Genomic DNA, 20576 nt, shown 5'->3' with positions numbered 1-20576 from the left:
TTGTAGTATGAAAAAGGAACAGCTCTTACAATAGCCCTGGACTTAGAGGCAGTGTGAGGTCAACCTGGGAGTAAGGCAGAAATACTGTGTCTTTAATACTTCAGCCAAAATGGTCCATTCCTACACTGAAGCATATACGTTGACGAGTAACTATTATAGATCTTTATTGCAAGACAGATGATTTCCCTTCTTCTCTAAGGGTCACGTGGAAACATGTTAGTTTAAGACAGGCTTCTTGATGGCTCTGGAAGGGTTTTCCAATGAGTGGGAAGCTCTTCTGGCAGGCTTCTGATTGAGGCTGGGCTGCATACCGGACAATAGGATCGGGTCCTCCCCCATGCTTGTACAATCTGGACCCCCGGGAGGGGGCTACTATCGCCCCCAGATTTACATTGGATGGACACAGCCAGGAATAGAAGAAATCGGAGGAATAGGGGTTCAGGATTATCTAACCGTCATGTTTTTGGATTACTGTTTGTTTTTCTATTTTATCTAGTTTTTAGCTTGTATTAATAAGATTATGTTTTTAACCTTGTAAGCCACCATGAGCCAACTTATATATAAAACATTTATCAGGTGATATGACCATATATGGTGATGTAGACCATCACTCCAATATGGCCAATGATGGACCTGGAGGGGGTGGAAAGGGTAGAGCCCAAGATGTGGAGTGAACACAGCTATGCTTCTCAACTGTATTTTGCATGATTTCTGGGGGTTTTCAAAGCCTAAAGAATGTTTCAGGGGTTTCTCAACTGTAAAACAGTTGAGAAAGGCTGGTTTAAGGATATGGCTATACCGTTCATATTTACATATGTGTGTTGTAGAAAACCCCTCTGCAGCCATTGGCTACACCAACTGTAGAGTCTTGCATCATAAAAGCAGCACTGGGCAATCCTAAACAATGGGATTAGAAGGGTGAAACTCTATTTAGGGTGTTCACTGTTATGAACCTCATAAGTCTTTAACCAGAAAATGTTATCCAAAATTCTTCGGTGGCCAAACACATTCCTACATACAGAACAACTTGATATCTATATAATGTTCAAGTCTCAGTGGCAACATCTATCGGCACACAACAGACTTGAGAGCTTTAAAACACAAGCACACATAAAAGACCAGCTCAGCACCTGCTTTTCAACCTGCATCATCAGAAAACAGATTTCGGGAAAAATGTTCTACCTGTGCTTGACTGCCTGTGTGCAGTGGCGGATGTGGCGAGGTCTGGTGATGCGACGGGTGTGCGTGAAGGTGTGAATGAGAGTGGTGATGCGGGTGGTTCTGCTGGTGATGAGTCTGAGGGTGAGAATGGTGTGCCGGGTGCTGATGCTGGTGAGGATACGGATGATGAGGTGGAAGCGATTGGTGCTGATGCGGATGTGAGTGCATATGATGGTGGGCTGTCTGGTCCTGTCGGGAGCTCATCATTTCCATCATGTGACCCATAGTGTTCATATTTCCATTGGACATGCCTGCAGGATGGTGAGTCAATGCTGCTTTCAGCCTCTGGAACAAAATGAAAGAGAGCATTTACAACAAATATACCAGAGGGAACTTCTAAGCATTGCTAAGACTTGAGGCAAAAGTTGTCCGTTTTATTAACTGATCTAATATTACTGAACCACAGTTAAGGCATTCCCCTCTCTTTCTGGGCACAATTCAAAGTACCGACTCTTACCTTTAGAGCCCTAAATGGCTTGGAGCAAAGATACCTGCAGAAGTCTCTCCTCCATACTGTACAGCCTGTTGGCTAAGATCTCTCCCCACAAGCTCTGCTCAATCTCCCTCTCACCTTCAGAGGTGAAGTGGGCAGTGACCAGAGACAGGGCATTTTCAGCAACAGCCCTTTGCTGTTCTCCTTGAGGGCTGCCTGGTGCCTACAATGCTGTCCTTTAAACATCAGACCAAAACATTTCTTTTTACCCAGGATTTTAAATAAGGTTTGATCTTTTAACATCATTTTATAGTCTGCTTTGAGCTTGAGAACTGTGTGAGACTAATTTTAAATGGTGAGACCGATTTCAAACAATATTTTATGTCTTTATGCTCTGGCTAGGTCTTTAATGCTGGGTTTGCAATAATAAATCATGGGTTTTTCTATTTTATTATCATGTTTTATATTTTGTGAGCTGTCTTGGGATGGTTCCTTAAAAAGGTAAATTTAAAAAAATGTATCGTTGTTAGTCTTTCAACAAGGGACACCTCAAATGGGAGACTTCCTAACATCTCTCTCCGTTGCCTGCTGGCCTGACAAGAGTCAGTGGGGAGGCAACATTACACCAAGAACACAACCTCTCTTCCAGCAGGTACCAGGAAAAGTTGCCACACAGCAGGTTTCAATCCCTACTTTGCCACAGAAACTCATTGAGTCACCTTGGGCCAGTCACTACCTCTCAGCCTAATTGACTCCACAGAATTAGAACATAACCATAGAATCATAGAGTTGGAAGGGGCCATGCAGGTCACCTACTGCAACCCCCTGCTCAATACAGGATCAACAAAAATCGAGGGTGAGGAGGAATTCACCACCTCCTTAGGCACCCTATTCCTCTGTTGAACTAATCTGACTGAATTTTACCCCTTGATATCCAGCTGGTACCATTCTACAAGTAATTTAAATCTATTACTGCAGGTCCTATTTGCTGCCAACAGGAAATGCTCCCTGCCCTTCTCTACGTGACAAACTTTCAAATACTTAAAGAAAGGAATCATGTCCCCTCACAACCTCCTCTTCTGCAGGATGAACATTCCAAAAACTTTCAGCCTTTCCTCATAGGGCTTGATTGCCTGGCCCGGATCATCCTTGTCACTTTCCTTTGCACCTACTCAATTTTGTCCATGTCCTTTTTGCCCCCTTTAATATCTGCTCCATTATCTTCCCTACAACCGGGGCCAGACTCACTGGCCTGTAGTTTCCTGGGTTATCTCTTCTCTCTTTTTTGAATATTGGGATAAGGTTCACCCTTCTCCAGTCTTCTGGCATATCTCTAGTCCTCCAAGATGTCCTAAAGATGATGGACAAAGGTTCTGCAAGCTCTCCAGAAAGTTCTTTGATCATTCTTGGATGCATACCCTGTGGCCCAGGCAATTTGAACTCATCTAGTGCAGCCAGTCACCTCTTGACAACCTCTCTATCCCTGTCAATATGCCATCCAGACACTATCCCTTGCTTACTACCATCCCTAGATGTGTCCATATTTTTTCTGGGGGAAAAACAGGCAAAATGGGTATTGAGCCTTCCTGCTTTCTCTTTGTCCTCTGTCATTCCATCTTCACCCAACAGTGGGTCTATTGCCCCATTTGCCTTGTGTTTGCTCTCACATGTTATAGTGGGCTTCCCTGGCCAGTCTCAACTCACTACCAGCTTTGATCTCTATGATGGCTGACCTAAGTGCTTTAGTAACCTGCAAATATCCTTCCCTCCATTTCTTGAACATTTCCTTTTTCTTCCTTAGAGAGGGTGAGGCTGAAGCTAAGAGAACCATAAAGGATTTTCTGATTAAGTGGGACTGTGAAACTAAATATAAAATATCCCCCATTCAATAATGTTATGTGGCTTTCCTAGTTATAAGCCTCCCCCTCAAACTTCTCAGCTTTTTTGGTGATCCACATTTTTTTTAGGATGTGTAATGCAGGAATGCAGCACAAACAAGTTTCAAACAACGATTTTGGCAGTGCACAGTGTTAATATCTACACAAGCCCATATTTTCCCCCTTCAAAAATCATCTGCCTGGACGCATTATTCCTATCAGATGAACTTTTTTCACACTATACTGTGGCGACCTGATTGGAATGGAGTTACTTCTGGCTGACCCAAAAATGAGCTAGGTCAGCCAATGTCCATTCAAGTCAGAGGTTACTGACTAGATGTGCTGCACCACGTTTTAAAATATCTCTCTTCCTGTCAGGGTCCAGGAATCCAGTTTGTATTATACACCGGATTAACTGTAGTTCAGAAACCCTGTGAGCCACCAACGGCTTGCTCAGAACAAAAGAACTGGATGTTTTAATTTGAACTACCCGGGTCAATAAATTGGGTTGCCACAAATTAACACTCGAAAGGGGGAAAAGTACCATGGCTATTTGAAACATGAAACAAGGAAGTTATCAAGAAACTGTGATTTCCCCCTTACTTCTGTCATCCACTCATTCCTCCAGCCTCGCTCTCTGTTTTCCGTGTGGTTATAAAAACGGAAGGCTGCCTCAATGCTGCTAATTATTTCACACAAACCCATACTCTGACTTAACTATGAGTTGCTCCAAACATGCAACACAACAGATATTGTTTGAAAATAATGTTAAAGATCAATAGAGAACAATATGCCAAACCTAAGTCACTTTCCAGTAAGGCATGTTTTTCCTCCTTCAAAATAGAATCTGCTGAATGAAATGGGTTGGACAGCTACATTACTTTGGGAGAAGGCCAATAACATGTTATAAGACTGTTTATTCACTCCAAATATAAAACTCCCACAGAAATTTTATAAATGGTGACTATTAGTCTGTAAATGTGCCCACGCAGCGTTTGTCCAAATGATCCGGCTTTGAAGATGAACTACAGCATCTGCCATTATAAATAGCATACGTTTCATGCCTCCTCATTCCCCTCCTCTCTCCACAAAGTGTCCTGCATAAAACAGACCATAATGTATGGAGAAAAATACTCCTTCTTCCTTCCCAACAGAAAAAGTCATGACTTTGGATTCTGAGAAGAATACACGATGCTGCTTTCTTTCCAAAGAGACTTCAACCATCTATATTTATTTGAGATTGCAAATCAAGAGACGCAATGAGAAGGTTGACATGCAGCTGGTTTCTGTCAGGAGGGGTCACTCCTATCTGGTCTGTGTACTTTACAAGCTTCTTTGCTTCTCCCAGCGGGAGGGAGGGTGGGCCAGCTGCCCTGGATCTAAGTCCTGGTAAGCAACCAGCGATCTACCTCATATTGTCCCCAAGGGTCTACAGAAAGTGCCCATCCCAAGTCTCTAACTTCATGCTTAGATCAGCTTTGCATTGGTAGGACTGTTCTTCAGCCCACAGAAACATTTCTAAAACACATATACAAGACCACATATATTTCATTAAAATGCTGCTGCTCATACTGTGAGTGAGAAATATTTGAAGGAATATTGTTCTCTTGCATAAAATATTTGCTTCAAGTACAATTTGAAGCCATTAAAAGTACAAAACATGCCACACATGATGCTTCCTATACTTTTTCAACATGTGGGCTTAACATTTTTTTTTATATCACTGCCTTTGTGTGTCAGCCCATATCTGCGATAAAGGACTAAAATTTTTGACCATTTTTCTAAAGTACAGTCAGGATGACTAGAATAATGTACTAGAATAATGTAGCTTGACCCTCAAAAGCACTACATAAATTCTAGATATTATTATTTGCTGAAGAGCAATGGCGTATTCAGTTACCAACACAGATTGTAAACCAATGAATATACTAAATGCACAGGGATGTTCATCATCTAGTAAGAAGAATGCGATGATGGGAGCCAGAAGATATCTGATGTTATGCTTCTTCATCTAGCTCTTTAAAAGCCATCCACATGAAACTACTTTCCTGTAAATGAACATTCCACTCCACATTCATAAAAAAGATGTGAACATTATTCATCTCTCTCCGGCATCAGAACTGAAGATTCTTCATAATGACACTTGAGGAACATACAGAACTATTTATGATTAAAGAACTTCATTCCTTATGAGCCAAAAGCCCCTAACGATTTCAAGGGAAGCAGGAATGTGCTAGAAATCCACATCAAGGTCTATGCTTAACAATGCCAATTTGACAATCTTGTTAATTATCCCCTTATGACTCCCTTATGTTTCTTAAAATGGAAGAGTACAGTGGTTTTAAATGTACCTTCCTACTCACAAGGAGCTACAAAGACTGTGATTGACTTAAGGCAAATCAGAAGCTTTGTGGTGAATTTGGAATATGTCTGGTAGTTGCTTAGTCCACAATGCAATATACATGGAGTTTGGCCAAAGTTGAACAGTTCTGTCTGTAGAATCTCTGCCAGCCCAGTTCAGGAGTTCACATTGGGTGATAGGTGGTGCTGTGACTCAAGTAGACTACTGTAAAAATGTTGAAGACTAAAGGGGAAAAAACAGAACTTACATGCCGTGTAGTGGCCAAAGGCATGCTATTAACTACCTTAACACAGTTGCTATACACAATTCCTGTCTTCTTAGAAGCTCTCTGGTTGGCAGCCATGCTCACCGTTCAGGCTGGAACTCAGTATTTTTATCCTTTTGTAAATAGTTTTTTTTTGGGGGGAAGGGGCTTTTGAAGGGGATGGCATACAGCTGAAGCAATCCATGTGTTGCTAAAGTTAATAGAAGAAGAAGAGTTGGTTTTTATAAGTCACTTTCTCCATGAGGAGTCCCAAAGTGGTTTACAATCACCTTCCTTTTCCTCTCCCCACAACAGACACCCTATGAGGTAGGTGAGCCTGAGAGAGCCCTGATATTACTGCTTGGTCAGAAAAGCTTTATCACAGCTCTCGTGAGCCCAAGGTCACCCAGTTGGTTGTATGTGGAAGAGTGGGGAATCAAACCTGGCTTGCCAGATTAGAAGCTGCTGCTCTTAACCACTGCACCAAGCTGGCTCTTGGTTCTAAGGCAGTGGTCCCCAACCTTTTTATCATTGGGGACTGGTCAATGCTTGACAATTTTACTGAGGCCCGGGGGGGTAGTATTTGGCCGAGTGACGTTGCCACTGCTGCCTGAGTCCCTACTCCACTTGCTTTCTCACCGGCGCCCCTGACATCCCGCCGCCCACTGGGGTGTGCTGCTAGCAGCAGCTGCGCAATGCCATGCCGAGGGGAGCCCAAGCCATGGCGGCTGCCGGAGAGCACCACAGGTGAGCTAGTGAAAGAGTGGCAGGGCAGCCCCCGAGGCAACAGATGGGGAGGAGGATGAGGAGGAGCTGCAGCCCAGTACCGACTGATCCACAGACCAGTACCAGTATCAGTCCCCCACCAGGGGTTGGGGACATCTGTTCTAAGGGTTTCAGATCTTCTTCCCTCTTCCACAGTCGGAGGAGGCAGCTTTGTACTGGAAAGACTTGAACAACAATCCAGAAAACACAAAGGAGTGACCAATGAAATAGACTGTCAATGAAAGTCAATGAAAGAGGCTGTGAAGAATTGCAAGTGAGAGGTGCAAGAGCAGATACAGTTACTATGCCAACATACCACTGAGATACAATCTTTGCTCTGGACAGATACCATTATGCTGTTCTAGCCCAAGCCTCAGAGCTGGAAGCAATCCTGAATACACTGCACCTTAAAACCTCTTGCCAGAAAATGGACCATTCCTAAAAGACTTCTATTTACTGGAGGATTATGCTTAAAGTTTGGAGATCACTGCCGTACAGAAAGATAAAGCAGCACACTTCTTTTTTTGGAGGGATCTGAGTTATGTGTGAAACTCTATCAGAGCAGCCCTAAAGCTGTTTGGCATTAAGTGGAGATAGAACTGGAGAAAGCAGACACTGCAGCACTAAGCGAGTCAACCACATCACACACTCCATTTATTTTAACAAGTACCACTGCACTTAAGCTGTGGCGGCCCCTTAGATTTGAATGGGCCGTGTTGATGGAACAGATGATCTCTTTCCCACAGAATGTTCACATCCCACCACAGTCTACAAGCTTCATAACCATAATTTATCAGGCTGGCCGAATCAGTTCCTCTTATACAGCTACTTCTTCTTGGTACCTTGCCAAAATATTGAAGACAAGTTGTGAGAGAAGCAGGCTGGTAGTGATAGTGGGGGGGGGGGGAGTCAACCAAGCCCAAAAAGGAAAAGGGAGGAGGGAACATTGGATGGAGAATGGTTGAGGTGGCTAATTCTTTTCTGGTTGTTTTCCCCTCCTGCGGTTAAAGCATGTTTTGGTAGTGCTCCAGCTGCTAGCAATGAGAGATACCTTTTAAAAATTAATTTAATTAGTTCACAGTTATCGATGGAGGCTGAAAAGTGCAAGCACAGGGCAAGCAGGGCCAGTTTCAGTCTGTCTAGAACCAGAGTTTTCTCATACCTGCCTTGTACTATGGGGGAAAACACTGCAATACATATTTTTTACATGTATTACAGATACAGATGACCTTTAATGGCATAAAAGAAAACTCAAATACATACAAATAAACACAGCTCAAATGAATGTTCAAACAAATATGTACAAAAGTACCAATGCATGATTTACGATTTTAACAGGAAGAGAGTATTAAATCTTAACATTGAGCAGAGTTCCCTGGCAAAAAAAAAAATGTTAAAAGAAACATTCAAGAAATAACATAAGATGTAGAAAAGCCTCTTGGTAGACCAGTGGTCTGTTTAGTCCAGCATACTATTTCACCCAGCAGCCAACCACTTGCTGTGGAGAGCTGAACAAATAAGACATACTGGCTGAGACCCTTCCTCACATTACTCTGGCTTGTCCTGCTTTCTCTAGCCAATACAGTTTGATTCAGGATTATATAGTCAAGTTAAGATCAAATAGTAGCAAATTATCAATGCCATGCTTAGTGAGAAGGATTATGCTCTACTGTCCAAAGTTGCCAATGTTGTAGTTGTCTTGAGGAAACCCTCCCACTTCTGTGTTTTAGCAGTGATATTCAGAGGTTTGCTGTCGCTGTAGATCAGGTTTTCTCAACCATGGTTTTATAAATGGTCATGTCAACCTGCCCCCCCCCCCATGGCCAATGATGTGCGTAGAGGGGATAGGAAGGGGAAGGGCTCTAGGGCAGAGTCTGCACGTACTTTGTTTATTCCATTGTCAATCCTGTTGAATTCAGATCGCTTTGAACTTGGGTCTTCCTCTCCCCCCTCCTCCCCATTGAAACAGGAAATTCTTCTGGATGTGGTTAGGGAGGCTCAGAAGGTGGGGGGGGGGCTCTTTCTTTCTTTTCTTGAAGCCTTTTTCTTTCTTTTCTTGAAGGGGGGGGGGAGAGGATCGAAAAAGGCAGAGGAGGGAGGAAAAATCCAGGACTGACAGAAGTTGAGAGAAGTTAGAGGCTTCTCCTTTAAGGCAAGCGTGTCACATGCCCAGATGTAGCCTATCAGAGGTTCTCTACCACAGAGCTTTCTTTATTCAGGATTTTCAGCAATCCAGGATATCGCACAATAAAGGTAGGGTCACTCCGGATCAATCTTTCTTGCTGCAGAAGGAAAATTTAAATCACCCAAAATCCAAACAGAAATCACATTCTGTGTAGAGGGCAGGGACTGAATCGATCTGGGGTTGGAATAAAAGCTCCATGCAGTTTACACCTAGGTGGGCTTTGCTTCCCAATCATTTTCTGCATGGTCACGCCACTTCTGGAGTTTCTCAAAGCCTGAAGAATGTTTCAGGGGTTTCTCAATGGTAAAAATGTTGAGAAAGGCTGCCGTAGATAGAGGCTTCTTTCAGTCATGGTGGCTAGTAGTCACAGATAGATTTCTCCACCACAAATACATCCAAATCCTTTAAAAAGATATCTATGCTAGTGGCCATTGCTACTACTGTAGGCAATGACTGCCACAGTCTAATTATTCATCGATGAAGAAGTATTTCATTTTGTCTGTCTTGAATCTACTTCCCAATAATTTTCATTGGGTGCTCCTGAGTTCTAGTATTATGGTAGAGGGAGGAAAAAAATTCCCACTATCTACTTTCTCTAATCCATGCATAAACTTTGATGTCTTTGCTTAGCCATCATGTCCCCCCTCCCCAGACAGAAGGCTCTGAGACTTTTATAGATATTTTATAGTTTCTTCAGGCCTTAGCAGCTGATTCTGGAAAACCAACATTTTAAAAACTGAGATCAACTAACATGTTTTATTCAGACTTTTAAGTGACATTAAAAAATATATATGTCAAGAGTTTCATATGACTGGTTGCATAATCTCCCAACAACTATGCATATCATTTTATAGCTCTGCTGTTCCCCCAACACAGAATGTATTTTATGTGAGAATCTGTTTTCAAGCAGATCACACAGCAAACTTGTACAAGGATAAATGATAAAAAGCCTTCTTATGAAGGAAAGGTTTCAAGAACAATTGCCATTTCCATTTCAGTTAAATTTCCAGAGTTTTAACGCAGATGTCTGTATGTTCACACTGTGATTTGGTGTCCAATGATGAGATTTAGAGTTGTTTGTCCCCTGTTCCCCATATTTTAGAAAGTGAAAGTGACAAAATTATTCAACAGAGTTGCTGTGAAAAAAATTCAGAATTTATATTTAAAAAAATCACTGTAACCCTACTGAATAGTTTTGCTCAAATAAACTTGATAATCACTCATATAAATCAGGTCAATGTGGCATTTCTTGTGATCGCTTTCAATGGTCTCCCTTGAGGACAGGAATCCCATCTGCTCCACTCCATTTAGGTTAATTGAAGGGCACTGACTTTTTAAAATGGATTCATTAATTACTCCTGTACGCAGATTCTCAAACTTGGTCACAGCAAACCTCTTTTAAGGCCAGAATTTAAAAGAGAGAGAGAGAGAGAGAGAGAACATCTGGATATTCCTAGGTGTGACTTGGAACAACTTTCCAGTCCAATCCAAACAACCTCCCTGTGGTGGCTACCACATGTAGCAAGGTTTTTTGTGTGAGCCAATTCAAACACTCCCATTGTACAGCTTGACTTTACACCACTATAAGCTTCCACAAAGAATGGTCACAAAGAGACAAAGCTAAGGCAGATGCCAATTAGCAGAAATTAGCAACTGATCCCCGGACTATAGAGAACTATTTCTGTAGAGAAAAGGGCTGCTTTGGAAGATGGACTGTATAGCACTGTACCTTACAGAGGTCCCTCCCTCTCAAAACCATGCCTTCCTCAGGCTCTACTCCCAAATCTCTAAGAATTTCCCAATCTGAGGATACATGTGAAGTGATGTAGAGCAAGGGTAGTCAACCTGTGGTCCTCCAAATGTTCATGGACTACAATTCCCATAAGCGTTTGCTGACAGGGGCTCATGGTAATTGTAGTCCATGAACATCTGAAGGACCAACGATTGACTACCCCTGATGTAGAGTACCCTGTATGCCTGATACCACTCAGTAGCAATCACTGGGGGAAGCCTTGAGAGCACTGTATGACAGCGGCTTAATGCCAAGGCTGAATCATACAAATCCCACAATAGGTCTAATACCGCTCACTTTGGGCATCGACCAGTGATTACATATGCTCAGCTGTTTCCCAAATGGCAGCCAACGGAAGAAAATGAGGCTGACCAACTGAAAAAGACACTATTTATTTGTTTATTATTCAAATTCAGTTTTGTCCATGCAGAACACCCCGAGAAAGAAGCATTAAACGCCCTTACATAGGATACATTAAAATAAAATCATCATTAGATTATACCCTAATATTTATCCCGAACCACAAAATCTTGATTTTCGTCTGGATTTTCTGCAAGAGATCTCAAAGATAAAACAATTTTGGAGCTGGGCAGCCACTGAGAATACCTCAGACTCTCTATGTGCTCTTGCTACTCTAACTTGTTACAACAGGAATTTAATCATAGTTAAATGCAAAGGTGAAGTCATAGAGAGAGTTAATTTGTTTCATGCAGTCAGGTCATTGGTCTAATTTGTGTAGCAGAGCACTCTTTCCAACACACACCCAATGTTGGGTCGCCAGCCAGTGGTTGGCACTCATCGTGATGCTGGGGTGGAGGAAAGATGGGTGGGATCTGGTTTCCACTAAATCTTAGAATGATATGACATCCTTTCCAGGTTTACCCCCAAAAGGACATCCTGCCATGTGACAGTGATTTTTGGTAAAAAGAAAAAATTCGTTTCTCGCATACTCGGTAACACTTAACAGGAGCTCCCTTTCTGTAACCTGCCATGAGCCTTATTGAGAGTGGCAGACTAGAAATATAATAAATAAATAAATAAATAAACAAACAAACAAACAAACAAACAAACAAACAAACAAACAAACAAACAAATAAATAAATGATGATGATGATTATATAACCAGAGACCTAGAAACTGTAACCCAATGTCATATGGAATGCAGGTACCCTATGTAGAGGCCTATATTAAGGGTTTGTATTCAAAATTCCCAAGCCAAAAATATACAAGATAATAGCTGTTTGGAGCCATTACCATGATTTTCTAGAACAGTAACTGTAATCCAGCTCTTGTTGCTAGTGGCAGGAAAACAATGGGGAAAATGAGTGACGACATGAACTCTTCCGGAAAAAAACCCTCAGAACTGACAGCAGTCCACCACTGCTGATACCCACATCACCCCAGACTCCCATCAGTCTGGTAGCCCTTACTGAACCACAAACATGCAGGTGCATAAATCTGTGCGCATCACTTGTATGAATACAAGGTGAAGTTTATGGGAGCTTCCTGTATTTATGCATGCCACCAGTACCTGATCTGAAGCACTCAAATGAAGTCCAGTTGCTGGGCCACTGAACTGCAAAGTAACTGCCTTTTTAAGGAAGTTCTGTCTCATTCTAATAAGAACCCTGGCTTTATATTCTTTTCTACAAGGTTTTTATTAATACTTTTTGTGTATGAAACATTTACAGAAATTAAGACATACAGAATACAAAGTTAGTTAAAACCATCAATCACTAATAAAGGTAAAGGTAAAGGTATCCCCTGTGCAAGCACTGGGTCATGTCTGACCCTTGGGGTGATGCCCTCCAGCGTTTTCTTGGCAGACTTAATACAGGGTGGTTTGCCATTCCCTTCCCCAGTCATTACCGTTTTACCCCCCCCCCCCGCAAGCTGGGTACTCATTTTACCGACCTCAGAAGGATGGAAGGCTGAGCCTGCTGCTGGGATCGAACTCCCAGCCTCATGATCAGAGCTTCAGACAGCATGTTGGCTGCCTTACCACCCTGCGCCACAAGAGGCTCTTCAATCACTAATAAGGTAAAGGTAAAGGTATCCCCTGTGCAAGCACCGGGTCATGTCTGACCCTTGGGGTGACGCCCTCTAGCGTTTTCATGGCAGACTCAATATGGGGTGGTTTGCCAGTGCCTTCCCCAGTCATTACCGTTTACCCCCCAGCAAGCTGGGTACTCATTTTACCGACCTCGGAAGGATGGAAGGCTGAGTCGACCTTGAGCCGGCTGCTGGGATCGAACTCCCAGCCTCATGGGCAGAGCTTCAGATAGCATGTTGCTGCCTTACCACTCTGCGCCACAAGAGGCTCTTTCAATCACTAATACTAACCACTAATACCAACCCCCCTCCAACCATGCTCCAAATGTAGCTGAGATAAAAGAAATCCTGTTCAAAGTATTTAACATGCCTACATACAGGAGACAGTTTAGCACATTGCAATAGCCTACCTTACTAGTAATCAAGAGTCATTATAAGAAAAATTTTATGAATAACAAATGAGACAAATTCAAGAACAAAAAAAAAAAACAAAGCTAACAATAGATTAGGAAAGAAATGTAGGATGACTGCTACTTGTGCATTTTCTCTTGTTACAATACAATAGTACTACAATATGTAAGGAAATTATTTTTAACAATAATTTTGATCCAGGGTATCAGGGAATTAACAACTGCAGTCTATGCACTGTTATTTTGTAAGCAACGTAATGGAGATACAGAAGATATCACCCCTTAGCAAATCTCAGCTCTCTTAGCAAATCATTCATCAGAAGATTTGCAATGCAGATTTAAGCAGAAGTATGTCCGATATTATTTACTGGGGCTTACTCTGAGGAAAGAATTTTTAGGACTGCTGCAAGAGCCACCTCTTCTAAGCCGATTGCCTCTTTTTAGAATTGCACGAATTCTTAGAATTACATTAATTCGTATTGTGCTGGTTGTTTCTGCAGAAAGAGTGGCCTTAAAAGGGGGGGGGAATAGTCATTCAAGCAAGATACTAACCATTCAAGCCCAAGGCCTCACTGTGTTACAAAAAAAGGTAATTTTTAGTAATTCTTTTGTTGATTAGAAGTCCCTTAAAAATCTGAAACCCTAAACTATATCTTATTTAGATCAGATTTATTAAAAGTACAGCTCTAAACCAACTCTTTACTTAGATTACTCATAAATCTGGCTGTATGGGTTCATTTAGGGGCAGATTTTAGAATAATATGATCCCTTTCTTATGCCATCTAAACAGGTTATCACAATTTAGGGTTGCCAGCCTGGTAATCAGTGAGAGACTGGGGGTAGTGATGTTGGCCAACAGTGACAGTATGGTAACGCTTCTGTAGAAAATCCAGATGTGCTATCACACCTCTCTAGAAATCTATAATCAAACCATAGATTTCCCAGCAATTCCTTGAGAGGAAGTGACAGTAGTACTCTGAAAATCAGTGAGTATAAGGTTCCCAAAGAATTTACCACACAGTTCTCAGTGATTCCTAGAGAGGTATGATGACATTCCAGGTTATTTTTTGAAGTGATGTCATGTTATCACCAACAACAATTTTTTAAACATTATTTTTCTCTTGCCAGCTGCTGGAGTACACAGACAAGGTCCATTCAGCCTCCAGAATGGGAACAATTTAATTTTTATATTTAAGTGAAAAGTTGTGAAACACTTGTAATCCCATTTCATCTTTGCTGCTAATATACGATTCATTCAGCATCTATAAATATTAAGGACCAAATTACTTCAGTATGTAACATCATAAATATAAAAGATGGCCTGTTATTTTTCTAATGGCTTTGCAGGTAACAAATGCCAAACCTCTCCTCCAACAACCTCAATTTACTATCATTTTGCTGGAAAAAATAGGTAACAGCATAATGTGAAATGCGCTTAAAACCTGAGCTCCATAGGTCGTTGAGGGGACAGCAATAAAGAGCACAAACCAAACACACCAGCCCAGTATTTCAATCCCATTGCAAGGCCATTTCATTATGATCGGATTTCAGCATAAGCATTTTGCTTACTCAAAAGTCATTTGAAGTACCAGCTAGCAAATCAGCATAATCTGCAGGTGCGGCGTTATTAAAAGATGCTGTTTGTCAACTATATAAAAAAGCCCAAGGTCATACCCCTGCTTTCTAAGGGACACATTTTCTGTTGTGCTGTGTGCCACTTGTGTGGGGCCAGTTTCTTCTAACTTGCAGAAGTATCTGTTTTTATTTTAAAAAATAGACTCCTATTATTTATCATAATTTTTTGCGGAATTAAACCTTTAAACTGGAATGACTGCAGACAATATGCAGTAATAATCACATTTCCTCCTCATAATAGACATATTAATATTTATAATGCAGTGTATATAAAAACCCAGTAACTTTGCAAGCCCTTTCTGAACTGCCCCAGGATCTATAAAGTCCAAAATCCTAGACCATTGATTAGAGGGAAATCCTATTCTACTTCCAGATTGAATAGTATTTATATCGACTCCTTCCATTAAGGCTTGCTCAGGGAATGAAGAAGTCTTCTCAGGATTCACTGTGTTTGTCCGTGAGCCTAAGCACACATAGTGGAAATGGTCCAATTAAATAAATAGGAATAAGTTACAAGTAAATATGTGTAGAATTAAGACTGGATCTGTGAGTGATGTACATACATAAATATTGTCTCTCTGAATTATTCCAAACAATGGTCATATACATATCTTCTTTATATAATAAAATGTGCAGCGTACATCTCATGACATGCTGGCCCTCTAATTGGCCCTTGGGGGAGGGCATTACCATCCACGGCCACTTAGAACAGCTGGTGTGTAATCAGAGAATGCCTGGGGGCTGATTGGTCTTCACTGGAAGGGCCCTCCCACACTGATGCCGAAGCAGAACGTGGGTGCCTCTCCTGAAGGGGCTTGCCATTCTCCCCAGCTTCCCCTGCAGTGTGCTGGAGGAGCTCCTGCTGGCTCCCTGGCCCCCAGCACCCTGAGAGCTCATGGATTGGGTGGGCTCCTGCCAGCTCTGTGCCCCGTGCCACTAGTGGCCGGTAGGGGTAGGGAGCTTTCTCCTACTGGTTCCCTGCCTTGCTTGGGGAAAGCTCACAGGTATCTGGCTGCACCATCTGCTGCCCCCCCCCGCCCCCGTGCTTCCTGCTTTCCTGGCATCTGCTACAGCCAGCGGCAGGCAAAGCCCATTTTAAAGGTGGACTCGGAGCCAGTGCCCTGCCTGCCATGGGAAGACAGAGAGAGAGGCCTGGAGGACGCTGGTGCGAAGCCCGCTGTAAAAGTAGCACCCTCACCACCTGGCCTTGTCACAGGACAACAGGAGGAGCCGTGGCAAGGCCCACTTTAAAGGCCATCTAGGAGCTGGCAGCCCTCTACCTGCCGGGGGGATTGGTGACTCCTAGCCCACTTTTTAAAAGGCCTTCACCACTGCATCCTCCTCCTTGCTCTCCCCCTTCCCCCACACTCCTGCAGGGAGGGCTGGTGGTCCGGTTTGTGTGTCTTCTAGCCCACTTTTAAAGGGGGGTTCCCTTCCATGTGTGTGTGTGGAATGTTGAAAATTAATGCAAGTTAAATGAACAAATGATGACAGAAAAATTTCTTTTCTAAATAAGATCCATTTGCACTCATGAGACACTTCTGCAAGATAATTTGCTAATTAAATTCAACATTTCCAGTTTACAAAATGGTCTCTCTCTCTCACACACACACACACACACACACACAACATGAAAGATAAAACGGGATAAATAAAAGTGATTTGTGTGGATGATGGGAAAATCCATTTCTCTGCCACATGCATGAAACTGTTGGCTGGGGACAGCTGAACAAACAGTTTGCAAAAGTTTTTTTTTTTTAAGACAGCCAACAAGTTACACCCATAACTTCATCTCTGTTAACAAAAACAACTCATACTGCTGCAGGACCTGGGATTGATTTTCTAGCCTCTGAGTTACAGAGTGTCATGATGCAGTTTAGGTACCACCTGGCTGATTTATAGGATACAATATGATGTCATACCCAATTCCACGTGAAAGGATGCAAAGTTGGCACATTTCCTTGGTGATAATATTGTGTGCTCCAAAGAAGAATGATGACACAGAACAAGTCAGGCAAAGAGCTATGAACTGCAAGCCTTAGGAATTGTTCTTTGTGTCACAGTACAGCAAATGGTGGGATATCACGGAGAACAGGAGAAAAATTAAAGCGGGAAGTCTGTACAAAGTAAATCAATTTTGCAATTAGCCCATCACATCCAATATTTGTAGTGTTTATGAGGGCCTAAGAACTACCAGGCCAAAGCTCGTCATACTTGCTAAATTTCTAATTTCTAACAGTAATATATTGATGCAAAATCACAGTAGTGGAAAAGTAGCTGAATGTGTGAAATAGTAGAGAAATAATCTTGATATCACACATATCTGGAAAAGATATATGGATAGCAGTGTTCTATCTAGGGAATTATGACAGCAATATGTGAAAGAGAGCCAGGAGAGAGACCTAAATCAACCCAAGCCACTCTGGGAACAGTCACAAAGCTTAATGTAGCAGGAATGTTATTTTCTTCTAATCACAAAAGTAAAATAAGCCTTTAAAATGAGATGAACAGATAAGGAATGTCATTTGCTTAATAGCATTTGGAATTTTTGAAAGATGTTTAGAAAAACTGTATGGGAAAGTAACAGTGATATTTTGCAAAACCCTACAGATGCTTTCCTCAAAGAAGATCTAGACCAGTGGTCCCCAACCTTTCCGAGGCTGGGGACCGGCAGGGCATCGGGCCGCGCCCCCGCGGACCGCGGCCACGCCCGCGGATCGGGCCGCGCCCGCGGGCCGCGCCCACGGATCGGGCCGCACCCGCGGGCCGCGCCCACGCCGCGCCCGCGGATCGGGCCGCACCCGAGCCGCGCCCGCGAGCCGCGCCCGGGCCGCGCCCACGGATCGGGCCGCGCCCGCGGATCGGGCCGAGCGGGCGTGGCCCGCACAGGCGCGGCCCGGCCCTGATTCCCTCTCCCCGCCTCCCGCAGTAAGAAGCTTCCCGGGCCGCAAGCTTGCGGCCTGGGAAGTTTTTTACTGCGGGGGCGGGGCGGGGAGAGGGAGCCGCGGCCCGGTGCCATGGCCTTTGCGGCCCGGCACCGGGCCGCGGCCCGCAGGTTGGGGACCACTGATCTAGACGAACAGCTCATCAAATGGCAAACTATTCTAGACCATTCCACACTCACTGGATAATGCACTTTCAATGTGCTTTTGCAGCTGTATTTTCCTGTGCGGAGAGGAAAATCGACTTCTAGATTGCATTGAAAGTATATTATCCAACATATGTCAAATAGTGACAGTACCATTGCAGAGTATGGGTATTGGTTCAGTTAATAAAATCATTTACAGTAATACTGTCCCTCTAACATTTAACTTTCTTACATGTGTGTGACTTGTTTTAGTGCAAAATTCATTTTATGTTCCCCTCCAGACCAAAGTAGTACATATGTATGTGGCGTGAAGTTGCAGCTGACATACGGCAGCCCCATCAAGGAGCTTTCAAGGCATGTGAGAAGTAGAGTTGGTTTTCCATTGCCTTCCTCTGCAATCCCCCGTCCAAGTCCTGACCCTGACAAGATCAAGATATGCCATACAATTCCACATCCTTCAGAGTGCTCTAGCAACATTTTTAGCCACTACGGGCTTAAGCCCAGATACATTAGATAACATTCTATAACACGGTAATAATGATCTACATGTGTGTACAACTGGATGCAGCAGAAATGGTCTAGAAGAAAAATCTTTAAGCTTGAAGAAGTTATGAAACATGGTAAAAGACTCCAGTTTCTGAAGAGAATCTGAAAGTATCTTGTGCCTCACTCAGAAGGTCCGCAACATATAATGCTTAACAAAATGGAGGCACCGAAATGTTATAGCTCTCCCACCCAAACACATATGTGAAACTATAAAATGAAATATTAACAACACAGCAAATTGGCAGCTGGCGCAGCCAGTTATATTCCGTGCCAGCAGTGGGCCCCTTTACAGTTTTTTCCCCTCAGGCACTCACTACAAAATGGACCATTAAAAGTACACCGATTCACTGGACAAAGTTGAGCCGAATACAATCCGATATGGACGGCAGGCTTCACATTTTATGTTTTCTGATAACAATAATGCAGACGGTATGATTTATGGAATGGAATTCATGACACCAATTTCATCCAGTTTTTAAACAGGAGAGACAATGCTCTCACTTGAACAGTTCAATTACAAGATGCCCTTGCCTCCCTAGCCGGGTTGGCGTTGGCTCACAAACGCACCTCCTCTTATGGAGGCTCCGCCCATAGTGAGTCCGATGCGCAGACCAGACTACAAAACAGGATCTGTTCCGTGCCTAAGCCATGAGCTGTGACAACAGCAAAATGAACATTAACATTTGTTTATTATTATTATTATTATTGAACCTATTTCAAGCTTTACCAATAATGCTGCAACAACCAATAATGATAAAGAAGTGGGGTTGGTGGGAAGCTTCCCTCTGTGGCACTGGGGGAGGAAGGAGGCTGAACAAGTTTTTAGGGAGCTGCAGGCTTGCGCCTCCCCCCCCCTCCCCTTTTGGTGTGAAACGTGCCTAACCCGGCAGGGATCCATCAAAGCAGCAAAATCAAAGCAGCAAAACGCACCTCCGTTCCAGCCTCGCTCCTCCAGGTCAGCAATTTGCCAGCCTGTCAGTGAGGTGTGAGGCCATACTTGCCTAACAGGACTTAATTCAACCTGGCAGGACTAAGCCTGGACCCCCAAGGCCAACATTGGGATGACCCGACACCATGTGGGCCCACCTTAGCACAGTGGTCAGAAGGAGCCATGGCCATTCAACTTTTCAAGATGAGTGTGTGGGGTAGCCTCCTTCCTCCCACCACTGATTTCCCACCTGCTAGGCTCCACAGCCATGTTGCCGAACCACGCAACAAAGGGTACTACCACCTCTTGAACTGTCAATCCACCAAAGTCCATCAACGTTCCTAGCCTTGCAGCCCTTTCTGCGCTGCAGCTGAGTCCAGAAGCTTCCTTCTGTGACACTGGGGGAGGAAGAAGGCTAAGCAAGCACATGGCATGCCTTTAGGGGGCCACCAAGTTGTGTCTCCTCCCCCTCCCCTTTTGGCGTGAAATGTGTCAGCGCACCTCTGTACCAGCCCCGCTCCTCCGCATTGGTCATCTGGTGGCCTGGCAGAGAGGGGTGAGGCTGTACTTTATAGCAAAGTCATTTCTGTGAATCTGTGAAACAGAAAGCAAGTAGGGGCATTTAATTGAAAAGTACTAAGTATGGGGTTTTACTAGGTTTTTTACTGTTTATATGTAAGTCGCCACGAGTCCTTGGAAAGTGGCGGGATAGAAATCTAAAGAATAAACTAATGAATTAATAAATAAGTAAGCGACTGAGTGATTTGATTGACAGAAGACAATACATTGTAACCTCCACATCTGCTGCAATGCTAGTTATGTAAACCTGAATGCTGGTGCTTTGATACTACTGTGTTGAGAAAATGAAACCACGTTTCTGAACTACAAAAGCTAAATGTTCATTCATGGTTCAGTAAAATAGAATCATGTTGTGCTGAAAATAAATTCTGTTACAAGTACACATACTCCAGCGGGGGGAAATCTATTTAGCGATTAACTGCTCTTTCGGTAACACAATATTCTAATGAAGCCCAGAAA

The 20576-nt window shown here is 43.2% G+C and overlaps 1 protein-coding gene across 6 annotated transcripts in view; it reads right to left on the bottom strand.

Moving 5' to 3' along the window:
• Positions 1-20576, bottom strand: part of CREB5 (cAMP responsive element binding protein 5) — a 265679-nt gene that overhangs the window by 15304 nt on the left and 229799 nt on the right. For all 6 annotated transcript variants that reach the window (XM_077302760.1, XM_077302758.1, XM_077302763.1 and 3 more), the window contains one exon: positions 1183-1506. In XM_077302760.1, the coding sequence (XP_077158875.1) occupies positions 1183-1506 (324 nt within the window). The remainder of the gene's footprint in view (positions 1-1182; positions 1507-20576) is intronic.

Source organism: Paroedura picta, chromosome 11, assembly GCF_049243985.1.
Source record: "Paroedura picta isolate Pp20150507F chromosome 11, Ppicta_v3.0, whole genome shotgun sequence".
Taxonomy (NCBI): domain Eukaryota; kingdom Metazoa; phylum Chordata; class Lepidosauria; order Squamata; family Gekkonidae; genus Paroedura; species Paroedura picta.
This window is presented reverse-complemented; position numbering and strand designations above follow the sequence as displayed.